We start from the raw sequence: 18,526 nt of genomic DNA on the forward strand, positions 1-18,526 counted from the left end.
TTTTTTTTTATGTTCTTTCTTTTTTGGTTTGTTTTGATTCGATTCGATGCCGACTTTCTAATGTATTTGAGGAGTAACAAGTCTATACAAGTCTATGAATGGCCACTCTGTAGTTTGTAATTAACAAATTTGCTCGGATTCATTTTGTTATATTTCTCAAGGAAGTAGACCGCTAGGTTGAATAAAATACAAGTGACTTCATTGAGGTTTGAATATATCCCCATTGGCAAATAGTATGTTTGTAGGCTGGGTTTGATTGATTTGTCAAACGAGTTCAAATTATAAGCTTGCTGGGCCCGGGATATGTTCGATGTTCTTTTGTCCCACACGTAAGAGAATGTAGATGCTAGCATCGAGTTAAGATATTCTGGTTGTGAGTTTAGGAAAAGCTGCTGAATGCGTTCGGAATTGTTTAGATTTTGTTGCTGCAACTCAATGATTTTTTGGCTTAGTTGCATACTGGCAGCAGCTGTGGAGGCTGATTCAACGTTATCTTTTGTTAAACTGCTTTTTTCGATGTATGTATTGACCACTCTTAACAATATCGAGTTTACTCTCTTTACGATTAATGCTCTTGTTTGGAACATCAAGCACTTTAGTGTTTTTAGAAATTCAACCACAATTTGGTGATCTTTTGGGGCAGGAGAACTTTCTCTCAGAGCAAGTAGAAGTTCAATATAGGTTATTAGCTTCCCCACATCCGTATCAAGAACCTTCCATGAGCGCTCGCTAGGAAGCGTGTTTGAAACTATCTTTGATCGCTCGTCATAGTCCAACGACACCATTTTCATGATAAAAATATCCACTTGCATTATAATTATTTGTATATCTTCAGATTTGCAGCGCAACTGCTTCCAATCATGGGGAAATACGCCCCGTGTTAGTTCTAGTTCTTTCCACAAAATGTCCACGCTCGCCTGGACATCTTTGCATATATCAAGCCAGTAAATCTTTTTCTTGGTGAACTTGGTTTTCACCTCCTCAGCTTGCCCCTTTGTCAAATGTGATTCAGACAATACAGAAGAGTGCTCAGACACAATGGCTTCATTGATGAAGATACCTGCATTAGCGTGATTTCGGCTAGATTGTTTGCCGGCACGCTCCTCCTCAATGTCACGCTCTAGTGACTTCAACCTATCCAATCTATCTTTCGATTGTCTATCCTTTTCCTCCACAATTTTGAGAAGTTTCCTAATCTCTTTTTCTTTTGCTTGTATCTCCTGGATAAATTCATACCTTGCAGTATCTGTGCCATGTGATGTTTCCACCAATGCCAACAGCTGTGGTTTCTTGAGATGCGGTAACTCACTTGAATTTTTTTCTATAATGTCTATGTCCTTAGGCAATACCCTAGTTGTACCACGACTGCTTTCCAGTAAACTAGTACCTACAGAACTTGCTTCATCAATTTTATTGCTGGTACTTATTTTGAATGCACTCAAACTCGACGGACTACTAGACGAGGTGGCAACTCTCTCCTTAAATTTCATTTTATTGTTCAAAATGATACGAACAAGGAATTTTGGTTTTGCAATGTCGTGCATTTTGTTGATCCACTTGAAAACTCCAATGCCAGTCTTGACGCTTTTGAATGTAGGAGACGTGGATAGTTTTCTAACTTCTTTCGTAGAATCACTAAACTTCGAGGTTTGGCCGTTACTGGCAACAAGTGATTTGGAGTTTGCATGATGACTGTTGCTGTTAAAGGATGCAGGCAAAGTCGGTGACAACATTAGAAGAGGCACATCTTCTGCCAAATTATGAGCACCATCGCCGAACTGAGCAGCTTCATCGGTCGATTTGTCGTTAATGGTACGTCGTGAGGAGGAATCGCCATGAGTAGTTGTTTCACTTTCCGGGGCTACTCTGTCTTTTCCAAACAAGTTAGATCTAGGAAATGTAGGAGTAGGTGCATTGAGCTGGGTATGATGATGTACTTCTTTCTTTTGAACTTTCGTTGGATCCCTTTTCAGGGAAGCTGTGCTTGAGATGGAAGAGGGCATGGTTTGTGGTGGCAATGTAGGTGACAACGGGGGCGGTAAGTTGTTGGTGCTTTCGTATTTCTCTAGTAGATCATCTAGATTCCATGTCAGGGGGATCGGGGCAGGTGAGGCTGATGATTTCAGCCGTAGTTTGATATCAAACCGACGATCTGTGAGTGCAGTCAGAGAATTTACTCCGTTAATATAAGGGCTTGACAGCTTGGAACGCAAGCTGGTTGTATTGGGACCGGACGCAGGTGGCTTGGCAGAGGCTTCTGCATTGCTAAATATCGAGGACTTCAATGACATGATATTGTACACATCATATATTTCAAGAGGGGAAGGAGGAAATTAAAATGGAACAGTCGTCTCCTTTGTAGAAAGAAGGTGCAATTTCGTTGTGCGAGAATGCGCAGCGCCTATATTTCTTGTGAGTTAATTTGATTGATACTTCTCTGGCCAGTAAAAGAAAGAGCAAATAGTTTCAAATGAAGAAAGTGGTTCGACCTTAGATAATAGGTTTTGAGCCACTATCCAAATATACCGTGATCATTTTGTACAGATTAGACCTAGAATACAATTGCGCTAAAAAGAAGTACAAGCAGCTAAATCATCTGCTAATTTTGTGGACGAGTCTGTTACCGGTTCCACGGGTAGTCATAGTCTGAAACGAGACCGGTTAAATTGTATCTATACACTTTATTAGTTCAGCTACCCCCACCTTTATATATATATAAGAAGATCTACAACAAAATACTCAGGATTTGTCTTAACAGTATGGATACAAATAATATAATACTCATATTTTTTGAATGTTTGAAGAAGAGAAAAATAAAAAAACACCACCATCAAAAAGACGAGAAAAGAGAGAAGCACCGTCAAGTTACAAACTAATCGAAAATAATACTTCATCAAGACCTATTGTAGGAAATCTCCAGCATTGTCAAACCTATAATTTCTGGTGACTTTTTGCTTACAAAAGACATCAGAAAACATCCTTTACGATTATTCTTTTTTTTTTAAAACTGGAACACATTTGGTCACTGAGATAGAGGAAAATTTAGGGAGGGTTCAACCGCAATCTGCAAGTGTCAAAGATGGCCAACTATAACGAAGTTCAACCCACTGCATTCAAACCTAAAAATAGTAATAAGAGACGAGGACGTAACCACGGCGGTGGAAACAATGGTGGTGGAGGAGCAGCAGGTGGAAGTGGGGGGAGAAGAGAAGGAGGAGGTAATAATAGAAGAAATAATCGAGAAGGAGGAGGAGGAGGAGACAATCTCAGCAGTGGGAATGGTAGATCTTTCAAAGAAGGGGGGTTTAACCATGGCAATAGAAATAATGGGGTTTATGAGAGGGAAGAGAACAGTAACCAGAACTATACACCAGACAGCACTTCCTTCACAGAAACGAGTTATTCACACGATGAATATACATTCGGAGAAGATGGGTACGATTCCCAGAGGGCTAGTTCACCAAAGGTTGAACCCCAGAGCCAACCCACGAGCTACACTCAGATATCACGACGTGATACTAGGAATGATCCAATACCTGTAAAATCTAGCTATAACTCGCAACCGACGCACTCCAGGAATTCCACACGACGTTACAGCAACACATCCCCAAAACGCCCGAGTATCAACAACGCCGAAGCTCATAACGAACAGCCACAGCCTCCACAAACGCACCAGCCGAATAATAACGATAATTTTCCGCCTTCCTTTCGCCCATTTGTTGAAAGGAAGCTAGTTGCTATTGGAAATCTCTCTCCAAGGGACCAAGCTGAAGCTAAAGAACAACTTGCGATACTCATTACACTGGCACAGAACAGGGAGCTTATGTTCATCAACGATTGGGCCAAGCAGAAGATCCCGTTGTTGGATGGGGGAGGGGAGATGCTATTGCAGTGTGAGGAGGAAAATGCAAGCAACAGAAATCGGACTACACTGGATGGAGTGAGTGGGGGATCATCTCGATATGGTGGGAGTAGGAACCAAAACAACCATCAAACGGTCAATATGACCACACGCTATACCACATCGACAAAGGAACCAATTTCACCACCGCAAAGGGAACTGGCTGTAGATAGAATACCTTTGGATGGGGGTGCAGATGTGGCTCCCATAAATGCAGAATCTTCAACCTTTATGAGAGGAAAGCCACAAAAGTCTTTCGGGTCTGCCCAAGATGGGGATATACCACGGCAAGCTAAGCCTTATGCTGCTGTAAATAGTAAACGAGTTGCAGAGGAGGATTACGCGTCACACGAAAGAAAGCGACAAAGGGCAGAGAGATTTGAAGCCACGAGCCTACCTCACACATTGCCACCAACTACCGCGAACGTAAAAAATGGTGGGCCTATTGTGGGTCTTAATCCTAACTTGGAGAAATATTACTTGCGGTTGACTTCAGAACCAGATCCAAGGAATGTGCGACCTCAGCACATATTGGAAAAAAGTGTCCAATACGTCCTCAAAAAATACGGTACATTGCCAGACAAAGAAGCATATCACTATCTCAATAATCAATTCAAGTCCATACGACAAGATCTCACTGTCCAGCACATCAAGAACGATTTTGCCATTTCTGTGTACGAGCAGAACGCTCGACTTGCTTTGAAACACGATGACCTCGGCGAGTTCAATCAATGCCTGGGTCAGTTGAAGTTTCTCTATAACTACAAAAGACAGTCATCTCTTGATTGGCTGAAGCGTTTTATTTCGCTGGAAGTTGAGATGATCTGCTATAAGATCATATACATGATGATAACAAATAGTAACAGTGAAATTTGTAAACTAAAACTTAGTTTGTTACAAGACTACAAGGGGTTCCAGAGGGAGAATGCGAATGTGGTGTATTTTAAGTTTATTATGTCCTTATTCAGGCTCAATAACTATAAGCTCACAAACAACTGTTTCCAGTTTTATGAAGAGCTAGGTGAATATAAAGGTTTGAACGATGTGCATTTGGCGTTAAAAGTGATATCAGGATTCTTGGACAACAAAATAAGATTGTCCGGACTTTATGTTATTTGCAGCGCAAACAGAACAGGCATGAAGATTGAATCTTTGCAGGATTTGTTGAGCTTCGAGGATAGGAGAGATTGTGATGCTTTTTTGCGCAAGTTTCAGTTGGACACATTTATCACTAAAGATGATTTTCAAGCTTTCAGGGCTAAGGGTACTGTAAAAGCATTATACAAGAAATCAACAAAAATAGATATCAAAGGACAAATTTAATGCAAAAAAAGAGAAAAAAGAAAAAGAAAAAAGAAGAGAACACATGATTGTATCGTATTGCTTAGTCTAATCTAATGTTGGTCCTAGTGCCATCAAGGCAAAATTGTGCTTATTCCTTTCATCAGCATTATCGATGTAGAATTGAATTTTGTCAATCAACTTCAGTTCCTTGATTATGCTCTCAGCGCCGGCAGCACCAACTTCACCCAAGTCAATGGGACCGTTTCTTCTTCCGTCCAACTCGTACAAATGGTTGTCCTTACCTTTGATGAAACTGATAAAGTGGAATTCAATTGACTCTCCTGGTGCAGGTGCCTCTGTTTGCCCTTTGGACCCGAATTGCTCATCAAGCTTGATGTTCCTTTCCAACTCCTCGACAATTAGACTCACTTCTTCCACAGAGAGGTTTCTACCTTCAATTTTGGTAGCCAAGTCGTTTATTTGCAGATGGCTTAATGTTAGATCGGGCAGAATATTAATCAATATGTGTAGTAAGGCGTACAAACCGCAACCATTTCCAATAGTTTGCTTGAACCAGTGCACGTTAGGATTTTCATTTCCATATTTACCACCCTCTGCATCTTTCTCTCTTCTGTAGGCTTCATAGCTTGGAGTTAAGGGAAATAAAAGTATAATTCCGAATACCGGCTGCGGTAAAAATGACAAAAGCTCAGGATCAGTTAGTGAATACACATCATGAAATTGCAATATAGGTGAAAGACCCAATTTTTGAGAAAGGTCGGTGAAAATTGAAGGATTTGACTCTAAAGGAATTACCAGTTTCAGATCAGCCATGGCCGTGTGTAGGGTTATTATGGAGGACTTGACTGCAATGGTTATGCAAAGCTAATCGACAGTAGAGGATTGGGGTTTGTTTTTTTTTTCTTTTTTTGTTTTAGCGATTTGCCACTAAGAAAAATACAGAAGAAGAGGTTTTTAGTTGGACAAAGATTACATCGATAAGATTGATGACAATAATAAATACCTTACCTATATCTCATTAAATTTATTCACAAAATACGTACTTTTCCTTCCCCCAAGTTACCCTCATCGTGACCCCGACCTATCTACCACTTGGTAGCACAGAGGTAATAGTTCTTCAAATATATCACAAAGGAGCCTTCTGCAGAATGTGGTATACACCTGGCAAAGGCTTTGCTTTTTAACCGAAGAGGATACATGAATTATCCCACTAAAACAAGGAAAAAGACTGACATAGTTGACCTATTCCTAAGTGCAGTAAACGCTCACCACTTCCAAGTCTCTATGATATCTAAAAGGCAAACAACAAGCAACCAATGATTCAAAAGAAGATTAGTTGTTAGTACCCCCTTGGATGACTCTAAAATCACCAAAAACGCCCCAACAACAAAATTCATTGGGTGCAATGTTGCTTTGCTCGCTTCCATAATTGTAGCATATTTTAACTTAATTGGATATCTAAGCTGGTTCTAAGAACTTATCCTAATCGGATTCCTCTAGGAAATTCTATATCCTTTTATATTAAACCAGGATAACATTCATCAAAGGGGAACAATCGCTGATTTTTCCTTATCACTATAGAAGAAAAACAAGAATTTTGTTCAATTTACTCTTTTAGGATAAAAACAGTTACAGTTAGTAATAGGTTCATTGTAAATCCATAATTTCTTATCCAGGATAGCCTTCTAATAATTTCCTATAACTTCCGCAATCAAAGATTGGAAATTCTCACTTTATAATGGTAGATGGTCTGTTTGTCAATTCAAGATACAAAATTGAAGCCTGAACAAGTAACTTAGAACTGCAGCACAAATGAACTCTTATGAAAAAAAAGGTTAGCCAGAAGACCAATTGCCTAGGCCATGATGATCAAAATTTAAGTAAGAATTAACTTCGTACCTTCAACAAAACTGTTGTATAATCAACTAAATTTGTCTGTTTCTAAATGGACTTTGTTTGCTTAAAGTTTCTTCTAAAGTTTCCCCTTATTCACGTATTGTTTTCGGTTCCTGTTCCTACTACAATATATTGAATAAATCTTCCAGTCCTTATTCTCGAATACATCAAAAACCTTCAGAAAAGGTTCTGTGGTCTAGTTGGTTATGGCATATGCTTAACACGCATAACGTCCCCAGTTCGATCCTGGGCAGAATCATTTTCTTTTTTTTTTTCATGTTTTTTTTTGGCATGCACATTCGTCTTCCTACTTCTCTTCCCCTACTTGGATTTAGTTTAAGCAGTCTTCCAACAACTAACGCTTCACATACTGAAGAGATAAAAAGTTATATGGCAAAGTCTGTACACATTAATACATTCTATAAAACTTTAAACTCTAAACACTTTGAATTTGATCGAATTCCTTGCGCAAGTTTTTAAACAATTTTTTACTCTTACCAATCTTGTGGCGCTGGAACAATCTCTTGTACACCCTAATAAGTCGAGAAAACCAGAATTTTTCTCCCAATACCATAAGCACAAAGTTTAAGCCAGCTAAAAGTAAGATGTAATAGTAAAAGTAGCTGCCAAGTCTTGTCAATTGCATCAAATCACCAAAGCTTGAATCCACATTGACGAAAAATAGCGCAGTAGATAAGGCTAACGCAGCAACCAAGTTCAATAAAAATGGAACATTCTTTTGAATAGGTGCACGGTATGGAGGGCCCTGGTTTAAGATCACCGCAATCAAGATGTACTGGAAGTTGGAAAACAAAAATAGAACTGTATTGTCAGAAGACAGAACTTCGTCGTCGTTTCCAGGAACTGGCTTGATGTACCAAGGTTCTTTTTTCACCCACAGCCAAGTGAGCATTTGGAATAACAATAGAAGTAAAATATTGCAAACCAAAGGTATAAGTATCTTTGGTGACACCAAATTTGCCGTAGGTCTCTTTAGTGCCAATTTAGGATACGGCTTTGACCAAGACATGAAAATTGCCAAGGGCAAGATCAAAAACAAGTCAATGTACAAAAATTGAAAATCACCCAAATTGGTCCCTGTTTTGTAAAGTATAGTGACAGTGATAAATTGAATCGCTGAGTATAGTGACATATATTCAAAGCACGAAAAACTCGTGACCAAGCTTGATCTTCCTTCTTTGATAATATCGAGGACACATGAAATCTCAAATATCCGGGACGTGAAGGGCGCTGCAACTGACGCCTCAGCTTCAGAAAGGGAAATACCCACATCTGCAGCCTTCAAGGCCCCACAATCATTAGCACCATCACCACAAAATCCAACAGTGTAATCGATTTTTTGAAGTTGCTCGACTAATTCATGTTTTTCATCCGGCGACATTCTTGCAAATATATCACACTTCATCAACACATTTTGGTTCAAATTGACGTCTTTGAGCTCGGTCAATAAAATTCTGAATATATCACCCGTAATTGCCAACCTGTAATTGCTGTCTTGTCTTATATCAGCCGGCTTGAGTGTTTCCGGGTCTAACCTGTTTTCGGGATCATTAACGTCCTGCCACGAAATATACTGCTGATCATCCTTCGCTTCAATCAATGGAACGTAAATAATACATTTGCTGTCAGGAACTAATTTTGATTCCTTTGCAACGCTGATTGCAGTTAAAATGTTATCACCTGTACACATAATAGTACGAATTTGCGCATCGTTCAACTTTTCTAAAGTTGGCGCCGTGGAGAGTTTGAGTTTGTTCTCAAAAATGATGAATCCGGCAAATGTCAAGCTGGACTCGGCATCAGATCTCTCGAGGTTGCAGCTGTCAACATGCTTGTATGCACATGCTATGACCCTAAATCCCAAGTGTGTATAATGATGAAGTAGCTCTTCATAGTTGGATGGGATGGACTCCGGAACGCATATCTCGATCATTACTTCCGGGGCACCTTTAGTAAACACGTATTTCTTCTTATCCGATTTACAAATCACAGACATTCTTCTCAAAGGCGCCAAGAATTCAAACTCCCTTTCTATAATATGGGAGTTGGCTTTGCCCGAAACCACTGGCTTTCCTGAATTGCGATCTTCTCCGTAATCCCATTTTGTAAACTCAAACATCTTCACGTCCAAAGGATCGCCCATTAGTTCGTCGTCTATATGTCTTAGGGAATGACAGGACGCCATACACCGCAATAGAAACTCCCCGTTATTCGTTTCATAGCCAGAGCCTCGGGTTAGATTTAGAAGCAGTACATCAGTTACCAAGTCTTCGAATACGATTTCTTTTCTTCCTTTTGCGTTATTGGCCAAATGGACTCCCAATACATCTAACCCATCTTCGGTCAAAGTGCCTGTTTTATCAAAGCAAATGACATCTAATTTCCCTCCTATGTTCACACGAGTGGGCGCGATACAGTATATATTGAGCTTTTTGAGTCTTGCAATGGCAAAAGTGGTTCCAATAGTCAAGGTTGCCGGTAAAGCTGGAGGTACCACTATTGTGATTATATCCAATGCCCTCAATATCATTAGTCTTTTACTTAGACCAAGTTTTATAAAGTTGTAGGTTGAGTAAGTAAATCCCAATGCAGCAATTAATGTCATAAATCCAATATACTTGAAAGAGTCTCTGTAAAACTTGAAGCCTGTGGGTTTAGGGAACATCATTGATCGAACTAGAGACCCTTTGGTTGTACTGAATCCTGTTTTCAACGCCATTGCAATAACCGGTTCATCATTGGTCGACTTCATTTTTAGTAATTTAGTTCCATTGAATAAATACGACCGCGACAAGTTGGGGTCAATAAAATTCTGCGGTAAAAGTTTGACAACGTCCTTTGTAGCTTGTGCCTTAGTAACTGGCACACTCTCACCTGTCAACATCGATTCGTTCAAAACACACTCTCCGTTGACAAGTAGAGCATCACAAGGAATCACGCTCAAAGAGGGATCTATTTCAAAAATATCACCGGGTACCAAATCGACAGAGTCAATTTGTTTCCAAAATCCATTTCTCCAAACTCTCACCTCGCATTCGAATTTCGAAATCTGTTGCAATCTCTTCATAGTAGACTTGGTTTCAATCAATGAGTTGACAATTGAGACCATGGAAATGATGAATATGCACGAGGCATAGTAGTAATAGTCGTCTGCAAGCCACAAGAAGATCGAAAATATTTGAAATATGTAGAATGGATGCAAAACCTCATCTGCAAGCAACTGAAAGGTTGTCTTTTCATCAATCTCTATCTTGTTTGAGTCAAAAATCTCAAGTCTCTGCTCTTGAAGAGATTGTGAAATTCCTTCTTTGATCGTCTTTAAACTCAACCAGCGTATATCGTACCAGTTGGAATTTGTTCGAAAAATGTCTTCCGTGGGATCATAAAAAAATTTAATGTATCGGTAAATAAATGAGTGAACGTAAGGTACCACTGGGTCACTTTGTGCTTTTTCTTCATGTATGGTCAAAAAATTTGAAAGTCTTTCGTCGAATCGTTGTTTGTCAATGTCTATAATCTGAAGCTCACCAAATTCATTCTCAATGACGCACCAATCCGATAACCCAAGTGGACACTTTGTGCTCATAAAGTTGACTCTATATCTGGGAAACCATCTTAATATTAAAAACCCCACCCCAAAGGTGCTGATGCATAAGATGTAGTACAAATACTTCTTCCACCAACAGTTGCGGTAACCAGCAATACCGACGACAATGTCCTCTTCTGCTAAGTAATATCTCTGGGAGTGAAGCTTGGTGGGGTATTGTTGGTAGAAGTCCTCGTTGATTTGGTTTGTTTCGTCGCCGTTTTCATTGAACAGATCTGATTTGTCACTACTTGCATCTGAATCACGACGATTCCGTCGTTCAAATTCCACTGACCCATAATCAGGTGCTTCAGGACTTTGCATCCTGCCTGAATAGGCGTCAGCAAAAACTGCTTCTGCTTGCGATGATTCTTCATCACCAACAAATTTGTCTATTGAATAATCCCAATTTGTATTATAATCAACAGGGTCTTCCGGGTTCTCTATTGTAGATCCACCTTGGGCCATTTCAATCTCATCGGGAGAAAAGAATCGAAATTGTGACTGAGTCTCGTCAGATCTTCTTGATGCAGCGGAATTTACTGACCTCAAATCGATGTTGTTTTCATCTGCGCTAAGCAACGGCGACGTTTCTCGAGACACTAATGACTCTCTTCTGTTACCAAAGCTGTGGGGGTAGTGCAAAGAAGTAATGGACGACGGAATAACTTCGGATGCTGCACCCGAAAACATCTCATAGTTGTTATCCTCCAAGATGTGACTTGCTGAAGAATCCATGGATGTTATCGAGTTGGTACGGGACCGCGGAAGTCTCCGATCATAGGACGAAGATCTGCGGCTTCTAGGTATCGGCCGCTGGGTTTTGGTCATTGTAACGAAGCAATTAGTTAGCTATGGGGTTAGGGTCTTTTGAATTGGGGTTAGAGAATACGAAAAAAATAAAAATTCATATTTTGTAGATGAAATAGCAAGCCAAAAAGAGGATGAAGTGAAGTAATGGAATACGTGAAATGTCTTTAAACTGAAACCACATTGTTTAGTCTACAATGCTTCTGTTGTGACTAGGTCCATGTATAATCTCCCCTTCAAAAGCCAGGTGTGGTACGTAGGAGCTTCAAAAGACAGCCATGTAATGGGACATTTGCTCTCTGGCTTCAATCATTTATTTGTCCTGCATGAAAAAAATTAGGAAAGCTCTCTCTATCTTTCTCTAAAGGAACCGAAACATCAACAGTAGAAGCACAGAACACAGGAATCCCAAAGATGGCTTTGAAATTAAAACTCAAGGTCCAGCCAATGGACAGTTTGAGCGGTCCACTGCCTCGGAATGAGCAGAGTAATCAGAAGCCGCCTAGTTTAAAAATTAAAGCACCGCAGGCGAGTTCGTCAAAAAGAGCTGCAGAAGTAAAAGAGCCAAATGAAGAGGAGAGGCCAAAGAGACTAAAGCTAAGCTTATCGAAGAGTAAAACCAAAGTTTCTGGCAGTACAACCAAACCCAAGTTTGTTCCTCGAGTGAGGATAAAACCCACGAGAATACCTGGTGAAGGGTACGATTCTGAAGCCCCTGATTTGGAAGATGACCCCTTAATTGAACAAGGGATAGTTTTAAGATTTTTAAACGACATAAACCTTGAGTTTGTACACAATGCCGTTGAATCGGGTGATTTAACAGGACTCAATGTGAAATGGATTACAAGAGACAAGGCAGTTGTGAATGTTAACGGCACCCTTTATTCGGCAAGGCTAATTGATTTGCCAACAATGATTGAGGTTTACAAAACGGTTGACAGAAAGAATATACTCAAGAATTTAGATGTATCGCAGGTATTACTTGTTTTGCACACGATAAATCCCACACAGTTGAATACAGAAAAGGATTTTGAAGTACCTGATGACTATCTATTCAAACACCCATTCTATGAGTATGTCAAAAACCACGAGGTACCTCGGAAACGGTCGGTATGTCGAAATGGAGTGCTAGAACCATTTAGGGATGTCTATCGTAGGTTTCGGCCCACACGAGCTGATCACAGAGTGATCCAGGATATTGAAGATAGGGTTGACTCTTTGATAAAACTAGACAACGAGGCTGAAGAAAGCCATTTTGAGTTCGTGGATCCACTGTCATATCCCAAATATGGACACTCTAGTAACACACCTTCTGCAGTGGCATCGCCTTATCCTGAGCATTTGGGTCAAAAACTAGACAAACCATTGGGGACTAACATCGGAGATGCTGAAGACTCAAACGATCTTCGTGGTATTACACACACAGGCAATAATAACATCGGTGGATTAGGAGAAGAAGAGGATGAAGAATTGAATCCCGAAGACGATTTTGAAGTTAATCTTGAAGAAGAATTGAATAAAGTGCTTGGTGGCAAGGACTCATCAAGCGATCAGCAAGTAGTAACAGTATCCCCACTGATGGCAGAAATGCTACAAGAAAAAGGTGCACTAATGGAAGGCTCGATAAGTGGAGAAGATGAAGACGACGACGCACTATTGTTTGGGGAAATAGAAGATGAAGAAAATGAAGGCGACGAGGATGATAAGGATGGGGAAGAGGAGGGAGAGAATGAAGAGAATGAAGAGAATGAAGAGAATGAAGAGAATGAAGAGGATGAAGAGGACGACGATGATGACGATGATGACGAAGAGGACGAAGATGAGGATGAGGACGAAGATGAAGACAGTGAGCAGAGGAAGGGAAACCCATTGCATTCCAAATTACTAGAGGAGGAAATTACAGAATTGGAGAAAGCAGTAGAGAAACATAAAAAGAACCTTTCTTCCACAAGCAACACAATGACAAAAATGAAACTTCAGAGTAATATTTCGTCGCTTAAAGCCTCATTGGATCAGAAAAAGAGGGATTTACTGAAGTCTATTGAAAACGAAGAGAGTTTGCAGAACAGTTCAAGCACTGGCCAATTGAACACAGAGACAAGGTCCAATGCACGAGAAGGTGAAAATGAAGAAGCTATGGAAGAGGCAGAGGATGAAGATGATGCAGACGAAGGGGGAGCTCTGGATAATCAAGCAAATGACAGTGCTGACTCCATAGATGATCTTTTTTGATAAATAAATGAAACATAAATTGGGTAGCGACAATTGTAATACCATTGTTTTGTGTGCTCTTTTTCTTTTTTTCAAAATTTTTTTAAATTTAAAAAAATTTAAAAAACTTGTTTTTTTTGTTCTACACACACACACACACACATACATTTGTCAATCAAAAGATTTTGTGAGGTAAACTCATCGTGAGCAGAGAAAAGCAGCATTTCCCTTTTGCATTACTTTGTTGGACTAGTATATTGACTCTCCCCCCTTTTATTACAGCAGCGGGATATACATATCTACCTATATATCTACCCACCTACTCACCTACCCACTTACCCACTTACCGATGTCAACAAATTCAATCAAGTTACTAGCTAGTGATGTCCACCGTGGCCTTGCGGAATTAGTGTCCAAAAGATTGGGACTTCAAATCACTCCCAGTGAATTGAAACGAGAATCTACTGGAGAGGTTCAATTCTCTATTGGAGAGTCAGTGAGAGATGAGGACATATTTATTATCTGCCAAATTGGGTCAGGGGTAGTCAATGATCGTGTCATAGAGTTGATGATTATGATTAATGCCTGTAAAACAGCAAGTGCAAGGAGAATAACGGTGATTCTTCCCAACTTCCCCTATGCCAGACAGGACAGGAAAGACAAATCTCGAGCACCAATCACTGCTAAATTAATGGCAGACATGCTCACAACTGCAGGATGCGACCATGTCATTACAATGGATTTACATGCGTCGCAGATTCAAGGCTTTTTCGATGTTCCCGTCGACAATTTGTATGCTGAGCCTAGTGTAGTGAGATACATTAAGGAGACAATCGATTACAAAGATGCAATCATAATATCTCCCGATGCCGGTGGTGCTAAAAGAGCTGCAGGTTTAGCGGACAGACTTGATTTGAATTTTGCCTTAATTCACAAGGAGAGGGCGAGGGCAAATGAGGTGTCAAGGATGGTTTTAGTGGGAGATGTGACTAACAAAATCTGTGTAATTGTCGATGATATGGCAGACACGTGTGGCACCTTGGCCAAGGCAGCGGAAGTTTTGCTAGATAACAACGCCCAAGAAGTGATTGCTATTGTGACACACGGAATCTTGTCAGGAAATGCCATAAAAAATATAAACAACTCCAAATTGAAAAAAGTTGTTTGTACCAACACCGTACCGTTCGAAGAGAAATTGAAGTTGTCTAATAAGTTGGACACCATTGATGTCTCTGCAGTGATTGCAGAAGCTATCAGAAGATTACACAACGGTGAAAGCATCTCTTATTTATTCAAGAATGCTCCATTGTGAGTTATTATTAGGAGTCTCTTATTTTTCTTATAAACCAGCCTAAATTAGCCAGAGGTTGTTTCATTTACTTCAAATAAAAACGTGATACACTTGTCTGATTATCTGTCCTCTACTTTCAACCCCTCCTTCCATTACAGACTCTGGACGTCATATCCTGCATAATAACAGCCTCTTTTTTGCTTTTTCTCTGAAGACGCTTTTTGTATTTTGATTTTTTTTTTTCGTTTTCCAGTTTATTTCAGAAAACAACAGTACAGTTTAAGTATTACCTGCAAACGCATTTTATCTAAGCATGGCGGGGTCAAAACAGTATGTCAAGTCTAATCAGCTCAGTATCATCAAGCATTTCTAACATCTCATATGATAGCCACACTAAAATCAAGGCATGTCTTTTCGGTACGTTTATTTTCAATAGCTTTGCAAAAATTCTTTGACGCGCTTGGACTAACCCACACAAAAAGACATGGATGGAACTATTCTCAATACAGAAGACATATACACAGAAGCTGCCTCCGAGCTTCTCGCCAAGTATGGGAAGGGTCCCATGACCTGGGACGTTAAAATAAAACTTCAGGGAAGACCTGGTTTAGAAGCTACCAAGATAATGGTTGAAGAATACAAGTTACCGTTAACTCCAGAACAGTTTGCCCAAGAAGCCGTTGTGATTCAAGCCAATAAATGGCACAAAGCCAGGTTCCTACCAGGAGCTTTGGAGCTATTGGAAGATCTCTACAAAAAGAATATTCCAATAGCATTAGGAACAAGCTCCAACACAGTCAATTATGACAGAAAAACCAAGCATCTTCAGCACGGCTTTGAGCTTTTTGAGGGGCATATTGTAACTGGTGACGACCCAAGGATCCCAACAGGACGAGGAAAACCCCACCCAGACATATGGTTTGCATGTTTAGCCAGCCTCAACAAGGAGCGTGCCCAACAAGGTTTGGAACCTTTGGAAATCGAAGAGTGTCTCATTTTCGAGGACGGAATACCGGGTGTGCATTCAGGCATAGCTGCAAATGCCCACGTCATCTGGATACCCGATCCAAACGCGTTATCTATTCTAGATGGGAAGGAGAAGGACATCATTGGAACAAGGGGAGAAATCCTTTCTAATTTGACAGAATTTGATTTGGAAAAATATTATCTCTGATATCGATTTTAGAACAGCATATAGATTAGATTGGTAGTAAAGCTTTACGCTTACTTTGAAGATTGTTGACAGTTTTAGAGAAGAAATACATATAAAAATGATTGTTGTAGATTGGTGTGGCTTATCCTTGTTCATTGTTTGCATTTAAATACACACAGAGCGGTTTGAATTATCCAGTCGACAATGGACAACTTGCAATCAGTTGTAGATAAATCAAAAGTTGTATAAAGCACTGTGTTGTAGTCGACAAAAGGACAAAACAAAGATAAAAAATTAAAAAAAAAAAGGCAACTTGGCTTTGTCATTTGCACGACAATTGTAAACCTCATCATTTCACCCCCAAGCTATGAGACAAGGCGTACATATTCTCATCTAAACATAGCATGATTGGTAACGATTCCTACCATATTATATTTGATTTTCTCCCATCAACTAATTTGAGTTCAGACTATCGATATTCAGACATAAGTATAACGGACATTGACATTAAGCCATCAACAGATCTGAAGATGATACCCGAAGCAATAGAACCAATCAAGGCTCAGCTGATTGGAGAGGGTGTGATTAGACTATACCGTGAATTTGAAGATGATGATTTATCTGATGGAGTGCTCGGGAAGAGGAAGATTACGACCAACCCCGGTGATAACACCATGGTTGCAATTTTGGCAATACCCACTTATTTCACTGCAACAGACCTATTAGGGTACATAGGGGAATCATTCATTTGTTCAATTTCACACATCAGAATTCTAAAAAGTGATAAACAGAATAGATTTTTAGTATTGATCAAGTTTCGAGACATCGTAAAGGCAGCAGAATTTCAATTTCAATTTGATGGCAAAAGTTTCAACTCCATGGAGCCCGAAACGTCTCATGTCATTTTTGTGGACTCTGTTCAAATTCACTACCAACAGCGTCACGAGGGGATGCAATCATTGATTCCGTTCCTCCTTTCCGATCCGTTCACATCACCTCCTGAAAATGATCATACCTGCCCAACCAAGGATGCTATTGCAACAACCAATAATACCATTATTGAGCTTCCGACATGTCCAGTGTGCCTTGAGAAAATGGATTCTGCTGTCACTGGCCTACTTACTATTCCATGCCAGCATACGTTCCACTGTCAATGTCTATCTAAATGGCGGGACGATTCATGTCCTGTTTGTCGATACTCACATAATTTGACTAATTTAGCTAGCTTGAACCATGATAGGAGGTTACAAAATCTAAATCTAAGAGAACCAATGCTGCAGAGCAATGTACTGCAGGCCCCTTCTCCTTCCGCAAACGACGAGAATGAAGTTTGCATGGACTGTCAGGAGAGTTCGAATCTATGGATTTGCTTGATATGTGGAAATGTAGGTTGCAGCAGGTATGCGCCTGAGCAACATTCACTAAAACACTTTGTCACAACAGGTCACTGTTTTGCTATGGAGATAAATACAAGTCGGGTGTGGGATTATGCAGGTGATAACTATGTGCATCGCTTAGTAACAAATGAATCTGATGGTAAATTGGTTGAGCTTCCTGACAAGGGCGATCCAAAGGGGACAAAGAGTTTGGGTAATAACATTGATAAGATTGATGCAGTTGGATTTGAATACTCTCAGTTATTAATCAGCCAGCTTGCAAGCCAACGAGAATACTACGAGGAGCTTTTGGATCAACAGGCAATAACATTGACATCGTTATCCAAATCTAGAAAGGGTTCCACTTTCGCGTCAAGCCTGAATCTGGACACCATGAAAGAGTTTGAGATTAAAATCGAAGATTTGTCTAGTAAAGTAGCGGATCTTACAACTTCGGTTGTACCATCGTTGAAGGAGAAAGTCCAAAATAAGGAGGAGAAGATTCACAACTTGAGCAAACAGCTAAGTTCAGCCAATGCATTAAATGAAGCGTTTTCAAAAAAAATTGAACACGTAATGCAGATGAATGATGAGCTCAAGCATAGTGTTGAGGAACTTAAAAACCAAAATAAGGATCTAAATGAACAAGTAAGAGACCTAATGTTTTTCCTCGATAGCCAGGAAAAGCTTCAAAACGAGTCAAATGACGTGAAGCAAGGTACTGTGGTTGTCAAGCAAACATCGGCATCATCGAAAAAGAAGAAGAAAAAGAAATAAATATACGCTTAGTAAGAGGTCTGATGACGATCTAGACCTAAAGGCGGTTCAGATGCCAGACCATGCAAGGAATATTAATTTCCTAAAATCGTGTGTACACCTCGAATTATTTTATTAAAACTATTACTGCGATATTTCATTTTTGTGTTTATTCTATCAAAATGTTTAAATTAATTAGATGGAAACCAGTCAAAGGATT

At 39.9% G+C, this 18,526-nt stretch overlaps 8 protein-coding genes across 8 annotated transcripts; 5 read left to right on the plus strand and 3 right to left on the minus strand. All coding sequences in view use genetic code 12, as the record gives it.

Moving 5' to 3' along the window:
- Window positions 1–92: 92 nt before the first annotated feature.
- On the minus strand, window positions 93–2,291 carry CANMA_001188 (uncharacterized protein; the record flags this gene model as incomplete). The annotated part of the gene is made up of 1 exon (XM_051813130.1): window positions 93–2,291. The coding sequence occupies one exon, from the start codon at window positions 2,289–2,291 to the stop codon at window positions 93–95; it is 2,199 nt and encodes a 732-aa protein (XP_051673152.1).
- Window positions 2,292–3,079: 788 nt separating this feature from the next.
- CANMA_001189 (uncharacterized protein) lies at window positions 3,080–5,224 on the plus strand (the record flags this gene model as incomplete). The annotated part of the gene is made up of 1 exon (XM_051813132.1): window positions 3,080–5,224. The coding sequence occupies one exon, from the start codon at window positions 3,080–3,082 to the stop codon at window positions 5,222–5,224; it is 2,145 nt and encodes a 714-aa protein (XP_051673153.1).
- Window positions 5,225–5,290: 66 nt separating this feature from the next.
- On the minus strand, window positions 5,291–6,019 carry CANMA_001190 (ubiquitin-specific protease; the record flags this gene model as incomplete). The annotated part of the gene is made up of 1 exon (XM_051813133.1): window positions 5,291–6,019. The coding sequence occupies one exon, from the start codon at window positions 6,017–6,019 to the stop codon at window positions 5,291–5,293; it is 729 nt and encodes a 242-aa protein (XP_051673154.1).
- Window positions 6,020–7,538: 1,519 nt separating this feature from the next.
- On the minus strand, window positions 7,539–11,540 carry CANMA_001191 (putative acid anhydride hydrolase; the record flags this gene model as incomplete). Its single annotated transcript, XM_051813134.1, has 1 exon — window positions 7,539–11,540. One exon carries the CDS (start codon window positions 11,538–11,540, stop codon window positions 7,539–7,541), a length of 4,002 nt encoding a protein of 1,333 aa, XP_051673155.1.
- Window positions 11,541–11,933: 393 nt separating this feature from the next.
- Window positions 11,934–13,751, plus strand: CANMA_001192 (TATA-binding protein-associated factor TAF7; the record flags this gene model as incomplete). The annotated part of the gene is made up of 1 exon (XM_051813135.1): window positions 11,934–13,751. One exon carries the CDS (start codon window positions 11,934–11,936, stop codon window positions 13,749–13,751), a length of 1,818 nt encoding a protein of 605 aa, XP_051673156.1.
- A 328-nt stretch (window positions 13,752–14,079) lies between these two features.
- On the plus strand, window positions 14,080–15,042 carry PRS1 (ribose phosphate diphosphokinase subunit; the record flags this gene model as incomplete). Its single annotated transcript, XM_051813136.1, has 1 exon — window positions 14,080–15,042. The coding sequence occupies one exon, from the start codon at window positions 14,080–14,082 to the stop codon at window positions 15,040–15,042; it is 963 nt and encodes a 320-aa protein (XP_051673157.1).
- A 463-nt stretch (window positions 15,043–15,505) lies between these two features.
- Window positions 15,506–16,195, plus strand: CANMA_001194 (uncharacterized protein; the record flags this gene model as incomplete). The annotated part of the gene is made up of 1 exon (XM_051813137.1): window positions 15,506–16,195. One exon carries the CDS (start codon window positions 15,506–15,508, stop codon window positions 16,193–16,195), a length of 690 nt encoding a protein of 229 aa, XP_051673158.1.
- A 383-nt stretch (window positions 16,196–16,578) lies between these two features.
- On the plus strand, window positions 16,579–18,327 carry CANMA_001195 (uncharacterized protein; the record flags this gene model as incomplete). The annotated part of the gene is made up of 1 exon (XM_051813138.1): window positions 16,579–18,327. The coding sequence occupies one exon, from the start codon at window positions 16,579–16,581 to the stop codon at window positions 18,325–18,327; it is 1,749 nt and encodes a 582-aa protein (XP_051673159.1).
- Window positions 18,328–18,526: the final 199 nt, after the last annotated feature.

Source organism: Candida margitis (genome assembly GCF_024628925.1).
Source record: "Candida margitis strain CBS 14175 chromosome Unknown scaffold56, whole genome shotgun sequence".
Classification (NCBI taxonomy): domain Eukaryota; kingdom Fungi; phylum Ascomycota; class Pichiomycetes; order Serinales; family Debaryomycetaceae; genus Lodderomyces; species Lodderomyces margitis.